Source organism: Henckelia pumila, chromosome 4 (assembly GCF_033568475.1).
Source record: "Henckelia pumila isolate YLH828 chromosome 4, ASM3356847v2, whole genome shotgun sequence".
Lineage (NCBI taxonomy): Eukaryota > Viridiplantae > Streptophyta > Magnoliopsida > Lamiales > Gesneriaceae > Henckelia > Henckelia pumila.
In genome coordinates this window covers 130,174,682-130,185,052 of record NC_133123.1, presented here as the reverse complement: position 1 = coordinate 130,185,052, position 10,371 = coordinate 130,174,682, and the positions used below count along the sequence as shown (strand labels likewise).

At 30.7% G+C, this 10,371-nt stretch overlaps 1 protein-coding gene across 1 annotated transcript; it reads left to right on the top strand.

Moving 5' to 3' along the window:
• Positions 1-8,725: 8,725 nt before the first annotated feature.
• Positions 8,726-9,968, top strand: LOC140867148 (expansin-A16). Its single transcript, XM_073272220.1, has 3 exons — positions 8,726-9,026; positions 9,196-9,514; positions 9,659-9,968. Exons 1-3 carry the CDS (start codon positions 8,906-8,908, stop codon positions 9,960-9,962), a joined length of 744 nt encoding a protein of 247 aa, XP_073128321.1. The 5' UTR covers positions 8,726-8,905; the 3' UTR covers positions 9,963-9,968.
• Positions 9,969-10,371: the final 403 nt, after the last annotated feature.

The window sequence follows — 10,371 nt, the reverse complement described above, 5'->3', positions numbered from 1 at the left end:
TCCTAAAAATTCTTGGTACAAGGAATCAACAAATAGTTCGAAATATCGATGTCCTGTCATTCCTTGTGGTAGATTAGTAATTACTAGATTTCAGCCCAAGTTCTTACTGCTCCTACCAGTGTCATTTTTATCATTCCATGAGTTAAAACTTGAATATTCTCACTTTTGTCTAATAATGGTGTTAATTGAATTTGTACTGATAATTCATTTGCCCAATGATCTATCTTTGATTTTCTTTATTTGGCTGTTGAACATCCTAAATCTAAGATATTTTGTTTCACAAATCCTGATGTTTTTGATTCTCTAAGAATATCTCTAACATCTTTATAAGATCCAGAGTATTGGTCTCTGTTATATTTAAATTCTTCATCATCTCTTCCACCACTACCTTCTACATTCGTTCGTAGATTTAATCGTGGTCTAGAATCATTTTCAGATTCTGATTCTGAAATATCCATATCTCTGTATTGTTCTGAGTCCTGATGTGAATGATATAATTCTTCTGTATTTACTCCTATTTGTTCAAAATCAGATGAGTCGGTTTCACTAAACATCTTCATATTTATATTTGTCATAACTAAGGGAATTTCTATACCATGATTCAATTTTGAATTGTGGTTCTTTTTCCATTTTTCTTTTTCCTTTATCTATTGGAAGAACTTTCTTAAGATAGTTTAATATTTCATTACTATGTCTTTCTTGTTCAATTATTAATCTAGTCGTTGCTAAATCAATATATTCTTTGAAATTCTTCTTTAATTCTTGTATTGATAGATTGATCTTATTAATATTATTTTCTAAATCTCCTAGATCTTTTTCTAATTTTATTAAGGACGTCATTGCGATGAGGTTGACTCATTAACAATAGCTTGTTTAATTTTAAGAATATTTTGATTCATGGTTCCAATCTTATCAAGAATATCTTCATCATTTTTAGCAAATGATAATGATCTTCTTGGTACAGACTATTTTGTGATTTGGAGGTCATCTGTACTCCATCTTTTATAGGGATTTATTTCTTCAATAAATGTTTTTCGAGGGTGTTCAATTCTTGTAATATTTTCAAACATTCTTTCAACAGAAATAGTTGGTTTTGTTGAAATTATTCCTGTTTGAGAATTATTACTTATTGCTAAACCGACAACATAGTTTATATTGATCGGATGGTTTCCTGTTAACATAAGATTATTTTTATAAAAGTAATAATCTAATGTTAAAACGTCATTTATGTTTTTATCAAAAAGAGATATATTGTATTGTGGATAAATACAAAATTTCATCTTTTTGTAACATAAATTTCCTTCAATTTTTCCAAGGATAGAATCCTCGAAATTACGTATTCTTTTGTCACGAACTGTTATTTCAATTGGTGTATCTATTCCTTCTCAGTAGTGAGCTGATATTATTATTTCAATTCCTCCGATATGAACATATTTCAGTTCAGATCGTTCTTTTTCACTGGCTTTTGTCATGATGGTATTAATATCTTGAGTTGTTAATAACTTCAGAGTATTAGACCTTGATTTGTTATTTATTTTACAAGATCGTTCTTTTGTACGAATCAAATAATAAATTAAATTTTTCCTGGGATTAATAAAATTTGAAATCTTACTTAGTATTCCTGGTTGGTCTATTAGAATTGTTTTTGAATTAGAAAACCCTGTTTTCTGTATTTCAGCAAACTTGCTTTGATTGAATATAATATTCAAATTATACTCTTGGTTTTCTTCAGATTCTTCAGATTCATCGACCAGATTGTTTTGATTTGGAATTGTTACTTCTGTCATTTTAACAGATGATAGAACTTCTTAATTTTCTTAAGGCTATTAAAAGTCTTTTTGTCGAATCTATCTGTTCTAATAAATTCTGAAAATCTTCGAAACTATCAATTGAAGATTGACAATTTTTAAGATGTTTCAAATTGTTTTCACAATTTTCTATATCATAATTTATATTTTGAGAATATAAATTAAAGATATTCATTTTTGTATTTTCATACATTTTCCATTTAGTAAAAATTGTTACTTTTATTATTTTGTTTTTGTTGATCGGATTTCGATAACAAAGTTTGTTCTTATTCATAACATATTGTTATGTCTTCAATTTCATCGTTTTCAGAAATTTGAATTATCATTTTCCAGTTGCTTGAAAAATGTTCTTTTTTATGATTTTTGAAATAAAAGGTTTGGAGATCTTTTATTTTATTCCATAATTGATCTATTTGACGTAAATTTTTTAGTAAGATTATTTTATCAAATAAATTTTTAATCTCAATATCTAAAGTTAATCCAGACATTAATAATTTGCTTTATTTAAGCTTTGATACCAGGTTGCGGAATTCTTCAAATTCTTATGAATTTTCTTATTCATGGATTTACAGATCTGATTCATGGATTTTCAGATCTGATTCATTTATAACAGATAAATGTTTTCATATTAGTTTGGTTCCATTCATGGATTATTAATACAAATTTTAGTTGATAAATTGATTCAAATATGGTTAAATCAGAAGTATTTAAACGATATTCACGAAATGTATCATATTCATGATCATCTTCTATTTCGAACCAGTTTTTTATTATTAATCTTCCATTTCTTATAAAGGATGATGACATGATTAATGTATTTTGACTATTTCTTTGAATTAAGGGCTGCAGGAGGTTTAGGAAGGTTACCTTGTTTGAATGAATCTTGGTTTTGAGCAGAGGCCAAATCCTTGCTTTTCCTTAACGATCACTTGATCAACTGGTACTTGCTCTATGGATCTCTAGGTTTACTCTTAACCATGAATATTCAATGATTGATTTCCAACCTTATCCTCCTTACGCCCTGCTTGTTTAGTTATTAGCCATAAGGCTTATTTTGTTTCTGATTTTATGTTTCTTAGTTTCTGATAGTTTTCATACGTCTTGTATGAACCAGATTGTAAGAAACTTTAAGAAGAGAGAGATACTCAAACTTCACTTACTTTTTTACAGCACAAAACATCTCCTTTTATAGGCATGGAGAAACGCATACATAATTAAAAATAAAAGAAAAGAGGGGGACCACCCGACACTACATAATGGAAACAGCTCATTTTACATCTGAGTGGATGCCTTTAACATGTGGTGTGGTCCATGATTTCATTTGTTTTTACATTGTGTCACTCTCTGAATCACTTGTGCATTCGGACCATTTTTTTTATTGGTTTGTCTTCTTTGACAGCTGTTTTGTCCTCTTTGACATCTGCTTCTTCTGTCTGAATGGGTTGGCAATGTCCACATTTGTGAGTGGATATCATTGTTCTTAGTTTTTGACATAACATTTGTTGGGTTTCTCGGGTCATGTCAACTCTTGCTTCATAGATTGGAGCTTCGAATTGAGCTAACATGGCTTGTTCTTTCTTTTGGATTGTCTCCTTGTGTCCAGTGGTTAATAAAATTTTACTGGTTGCAAAATTTATTTTAACCTTTGAGTTTCCATCAATCTTTCCTGTCTTTGAGATAATATCAATCAATGTCTTTATTCTTATCTCAGGAAGTGTTGAGATATCCATTATTGGTTTCTCTTCATTTGATCCTTCGAATAAGAACTTGTCTTTTTGTTTTTGACATTGAATATATACCATTGGTTGATAGAATTTGTTATCATCCCAATCTGGAAGGGTTGAGTGAATACTCAATGTTAATACTGGATCGTCCTTAAAGACTGCTTTCTTGAACTGGATGATACTATTTCTCAACTGATATGGAAATAGTTCTATTTCTTGATTGTTGGGACTGACTTCCAATCCACTTAATAATCCATTCGAAAAGAATCTTGCGACTTCATGTTCTGGAGCACCTTGCAGTATTCTTGCTCTTAATATGTTCTGTGTGTCACAAGTTTATAGCCAAGATTCTGCAGATGGTTTGGCTATTCTTAAATAGTTTAGTGTTTCAAAGAATTCAGTCTTGAGTTTTTCTGAAAAATTTGTTTTCTCAAAAATTGGTTTTTGTGGTCGCAGATTGACCATCTTTCTTTCTTTCTTTTCAAGGGCACTTTTAAACGTCCTTTCTTCTTTTTTATTTTTCTCAGTGCTGGCTGTGTCCACCGGTTCTTTTTTCTTTTCTTTTTCTTTGTCAGTGTTGGCTGTGACTACTGACTGTTTCTCTTTTATCTCCATTATTTTGTCAAATGGAGTTGCCATTTTGATTGGTGTTCTTGGTGAGGATGATGATGAAGAAGTTATCATCTTTTCTTCTGTCCTTTGAATTTTTCTACTCAAATTCCTTTTTTTTAGTTGGAGAATTTGAATTTCTTCCTGCAATTCAATCAATTGTTCTTTTAATTGACTTAGTTGCTCCATCTTGATTATACTCTGCACAATAAAACATATTTATATATATAATGGTTAGTAAAATAACTCTTTTCGTGAGTAATTCGGATAGTTTTATTATGCGTATCATTGCATTTATAAATTCTTTTGCACGAATTGAATCAATCTTAAATTGATTATTTTACTCAAAGAGTAATTTATGTTTCTGAATATAAATCTCATTTCATCAATTTATATTCCCCATGCATTCTGAGGCATGTTCGGATGACTGAAAGTCATAAAATAATTCATGTTTCTGAATATAAATCTCATTTCATCAATTTATATTCCCCATGCTTTCTGAGGCATGTTCGGATGACTCACAGTCATTTTCTGGATCACTTAGGATCTCCTTTATTATTTCGTTACTACGGATAGTATAGGTTGGATGAAATTCTCTGGTTAATGCGTCGGGTAATGAATTATCCTTTCCTTTGAGATGTTGGATCTCGAACTGATAATGGTTCAATTTCAATTGCCATCTAATTAGCCTTGCCGCATTTCTCCCTGCATTTCTTGATATTTTTCTTGTTTTGAAATATGTTAAATTCATATTATCTGTTCTTACTAAAAACGGTTTAGAAATAAGATAAATTTCATAAGTTCTAATTGTGAATATTAAAGCTAATAATTCTTTTTCATTCGAATGATAATTTAATTGTGCACCTTGAAAAGTTCTTGATGTATAGTTGCATAATTCTTCATTATTTCTAGTAGTTGTTTTAGTAAGTTCTTCTAAATTTCTTTCTCCAGTATAAGCTTTTAAACATGCTCCCCAGTATTCATCTGAAGCGTCTGTTTCAATTATTATTATATCTTTATTTGAAGGAAAATATAATTCAGGAAGATTACTAATTATTTTTTTTTAATAGTGTCTATGTAATTAGCATCTTCTTTCGACTATTTCCACTTATAGTCCTGTTTAAGTTTTACCTGAAGAGGTTTTCTGATTTCTGCAAGTTTCTTAATGTAATTTCCAGAATAAGTTAATAATCCTAAAAATCTTCTTAATTGATCTTTATCCTTGATTTCACTTGGAAAATCATGAATTTTCTTAAGTATATGCGGTTGTAAACAATGTTTTCCATCTTCTATTTGTAATCCTAAATAATTTATTTTTGTTTTGAATAATTGTGCTTTCTTTTCAGAAAGTATAATTCCATCTTTATGACAAATATCTAAAACTGTCATGAGATCTTTATAATGTTGATCTAGTGTTTTTGAATAAATTAATATGTCATCTATATAAACGCAACAAAAATCTATATATGATTTAAAAGATTCATCCATATATCTTTGAAAGATACCTGGTGCTTGTTTAAGTCCGAAAGATAATACAGTCCATTGATACTGTCCTTTTGGACAACTGAATGTTGTAAGTAATCTAGTTGAATTTACCAGAATCTTGATTTACAATCTAAACTGGAAAAATATTTCATTTCTCCTATATAAGATAGTAAATCATTCTTATTTGGGATATAATATCCATCCATAATTGTTGTTTTATTCATCTTTCGATAATCAATTACCATTCTTTTCTTATCAGTATATTTCTTACTGACATAAAAGGCTGGTGAAGAGTGTAGACTTTTACTAGGGATGATTATCTTAAGTTTTAATAATTCTTGAACTTTTTTTTCAAATATTTTTGCATCATCCATGTTACATCTTCTTGGTGCTTCACGGATTGTGATATTAGGGTCTTTGAGTTTTATTGAAGCAATGAATTGTTTTCTTTTCTTAATTTTGTCCTGAGGATTTTCAGAACATATATCATGAAATTTCCTCATGATTTTTTTTTCAGGATTAATCGTTAAAATATTTTCTATTTTTAGTTTTATTGGATTTATATTTCGTTTATGAAAATTCTTTGTAAATCCTTCATTTCCTATGCGAAATGCTGTTCGTATTTTGGGAATGTAAATCATTGATGATCCTTTGTTTAAAGTTATGTGATCTTCAAATTGTGTAAAGGGAAGATATTCTCTTAAAAAGTTATTTTCTATTATAATGTCCATTCCTGATTCTATTTGATATATAATGGGTATTACAAATTTTGTTTCTTCTATTTCTATTTTTAATTTTTTTGCTACTGTATTAAGCATGATTATTGATCCATCTCCTATTCGAACTTTTAATCCTTTATCATATTTCTTTCAATAATGATTTGGAAGTATATGTTTGCTTTCTAAACACATACTTGCTCCTGTATCAACATAAGCATGTATATGATATGGTTTATGTTCTTTGATTTTAATTTGAATTTTTATATATATACTATTTGGATTAGTTTTGTTTTTATTATCCATTCTCTCATTTTTTTATTTTTTTATTTTTTTATTTTTTTTAAGAGATAAGGGTAAAATTGGTATTTAGAAACAAAAGTTTCTCTCTCCAGGGAGTTAAAAGTAAGTTTTATTTATGTAGAAATTTATAAATAAGTTATAAAGTGTTTTAGGGAGTGATTGACAATTAACCCTATATTTAATCCTGAATTTATTCGGATTTAATGATTGTGCACGTGACTTTGACTGTGGCAAAAAAATTGAGAATATTTCAAACAAAAAAATTATCATAGTGGACTACCATTTCCACCTACTTTTCTTATCATATTAACATTTTATAACTTCAAGAAACAAAGAAAGGCATTTATCATTGCACATTATTTTGTATCATTTTATTTGATGTGGCGTCTATGCATTTTGTAGGGACTCGAGTAAAATAAATTTTGGATGTTACACCAGATATATGACGTTTGGTGTAACATAAAATCTCTTTGAAGCAATATTTCTTTGCAAAAATTTCATTTTCGTGATCTCCAAGATAGAACGAAAATTCATGTATGAAAAAGGAAATAAAAAATAACAATTATTATAATTTATGAAGAACAACTTTTTTATAGTGTTATGTCATTTTTTTATACTTACGATCAGAGACGGAGCCACCTATTGTTTTGGGGGGCCCTGGTGTCACCCCGCCCCCCATCCCAAACAATTTTTATTATTATTATTAGTATATATTGGTTATTTGATTTTGTTAATTGGTAGTTTTAAATTGCCCCCCAAAACAAATTTTTTTATTATTATTAGTATATATTGGTTTTTTGATTTTGTTAATTGGTAGTTTTAAATTGGGCCGTGCCCCCCTCTCCCAATTGTATAAATATTTTTTTAGTATAAAATACATTTTTTTAGTTTGTTCCCCAAATAAAATAAGACTATTTTTAGGTGACATCGGTTTTGTCTCTGACTCTCTTTTTGTGTTCTTGATTCATTTTTCTTCTCTTTGAATTCTCCAGCTCTTCTTACCGAGTGACCGACCAACACATAACACTCGATTAAGGTAATTTCGAAAATGCTTTCAACTTTTCTTACGTGTATTTTTTTTTTCATATTTTGTATTTTTAGTCTTTTTTTTCCCCAAAAAATTAGGTTTTGGTTTAAATTTTCCATTTCACTCTGTTTTTTTATTTATAATATGGGCAAGTTTAATAAATAATCCTGCTTTATGTGTGTTTTGATTGTTCCCCCTCCTCTTATGTAGTCATGGTTCCGCCCCTAGTTACGATATAGAAAAACCTTATAATAACATACACATTATTTCTAAGATCCATTTGTCTCATCTTATGAAAAATTTTAACAACTAGTTTTAAAAATAAGTAAATCTAATAGAGTTTTGATTTTATTTTTATTTTTTTATGTGGGATTGTTGAAGTCAAACTAATTCTTCAGTTGTCTACAGCTCACATTGGCCCCGTTTGGTTTCAAAAGATAGGCCAAAAAAGCACTTTTTTAAATGCTTTTCATTTAATAAAGTGTTTGGTTGATCAAAAAAGTGCTTAAATAAGCACTTTTTTAAGTCAAAATTAGAGCTTTTTCAAAAGCCAAAAATTATAGCTTAAAAAAGTGCTTTTTTTTAAAAAATGTCTACCAAATTCAAACGGGACCATTATGTATGATTTACTTTATCACTGTGTTTGGATGCCTAAAAAATAGAATTTGAAATTGGATTTGAAATTGGATTTGGAATTGGAATTGGAATTCATGGAATTCAAATTTCGTTTTGGTGTTTGGAAAAAAAGTTAAAATACATATTAGAATTTGCTAGCATAAATTTTTGGAAAGTGATATTTTTAAAAAAAAAATGTTTAGAAAACTTAAATTTATAACTAAAGTTTATAAATTTATTATAAGAAATAATTTTATTATTTTTATAAACTCAAATCCCATGAAATCCCATGAAATCTGACCAATTTTATAAGGATTTCACTTAGTTAAATGAAATCCCATGAAATCCCATCAAATACCAATCCCGTTTTAAAATTCCATTTTGCCAAACACTAAAACAGTATTTACAAATCCAAATCCCACCAAATCCCATCCAAATCCTGTCTACCAAACACACTCTATATATCAAAATATCATACAAAAGAAACCATAATCAGAGGAAAGTAAAAGGTGCTATTTCTTTGGGACCTCTAATCAAAGTAAAGTAATGGTGAAGAAAGTTAAGGAGACAATGATACTCAAGAGAAACTAGGATTACATCTCCCTCCCTCTTCCTCAAATGGGCGCCATTATCTGTCTTCATGCTACTCTCACCTTATGTTATTTGCTTTTAGTAATTACTTCCCAAGATGAGGAATGGAGGTCTGCCGCCGCAACTTCCGACGACTCCACTCTCACCGGTAATGCTGAGTTCTATCTCCATTTTTTTGAAGCATAAAGTATGGACTACATTTGCATTTAAACAAGACCAGCTCCACATTTTTCTCTTGTTTTCGTGTTCGTGTGCGTGTGCGTGTGCGCGTTTTCGTCAACAAACCGAAATGGTCACATTTGTTGCTGCTGCTGCAGAGGGTGCTTGTGGTTTTGGAAACCTTGACAGACATTATTATGGCATGTATGGTGCGGGGATTAGTAGCGTATTGTTTAACAGAGGAAGTACCTGCGGGGCATGCTTCGAGGTGCGATGCGTCAACCACATACTATGGTGCCTGCAGGGAAGCCCCTCCATTGTCATAACGGCAACTGATTTCTGCCCCCCTAATTATGGCCTGCCTGCTGATTTTGGTGGCTGGTGCAACGTCCCAAGAGCTCATTTTCACATCTCACGCCCCGCGTTTTCTAGTATCGCACATCAAAAGGCCGATATAGTTCCAATCCAATACAGAAGGTAGTCTTAACTATAGTACTGTGGTCATTGACACAAACAGATGTCATAGCATATGTAGCTTTCAATATGAAGGTAGTCTTAACTATAGTACTGTGGTCATTGACACAAACAGATGTCATAGCATATGTAGCTTTCAATATGCAGGGTGAAATGTGAGCGAAAAGGCGGGATTCGGTACGCTCTAAGTGGCGGCGCCTACTTCTTGCAAATCTTGATCAGCAATGTAGGATCAGATGGAGAAGTGGTTGCTGTCAAAGTGAAGGGATCAAGGACAGGATGGGTGCCTATGGGAAGAAACTGGGGACAAAACTGGCAATGCAACATTGACCTATCCCGGCAGCCGCTATCCTTCGAGCTCACCACCGTTACCGGGATGACATTAACATCATACAATGTGGCACCACAAAACTGGAAGTATGGTCAGACATTCCAGGGCAAACAATTCTAGCACTCTGTAGTAAATGGAAGTTGAGTCAGGGAACATTCCATACCTTCTGATGTGAAAATTCATCCTTTTTTTATAGAGCTCGGAAAATTCCTCGTTTTTCCTGACTTATCAGTAAGATAATGCTCAATGAAGGGAGTTTTCTCTTTTAAATTGGAACCTAGTCACTCGCGGTAAACATTATTTGCCTCACATAACGCGTTGGGATTATTTAGCTTACTATGAATGTCACGGGAGCAATAAGAGTGAGTCGTGTCGCATATTGATATAATATAAAAACTCAAAATGAAATGATAGTGAAATGTAAACTATCAATTCTTTTTCCATAGCACCTGATTCTAAGCATGGGGAATATTTTCATACGATTTAACACAATTATAAATCTCATGCCTTGGAGATTTTACTGAAAAAA

Excerpts from the sequence above, each read along its gene's own strand:
- LOC140867148 (XM_073272220.1), top strand. The coding sequence starts at position 8,906 with ATGGGCGCCATTATCTGTCTTCATGCTACTCTCACCTTATGTTATTTG. Across the intron at positions 9,027-9,195 it reads CGACGACTCCACTCTCACCG|AGGGTGCTTGTGGTTTTGGA; the intron begins GTAATGCTGAGT and ends CTGCTGCTGCAG. Across the intron at positions 9,515-9,658 it reads GTTCCAATCCAATACAGAAG|GGTGAAATGTGAGCGAAAAG; the intron begins GTAGTCTTAACT and ends TTCAATATGCAG.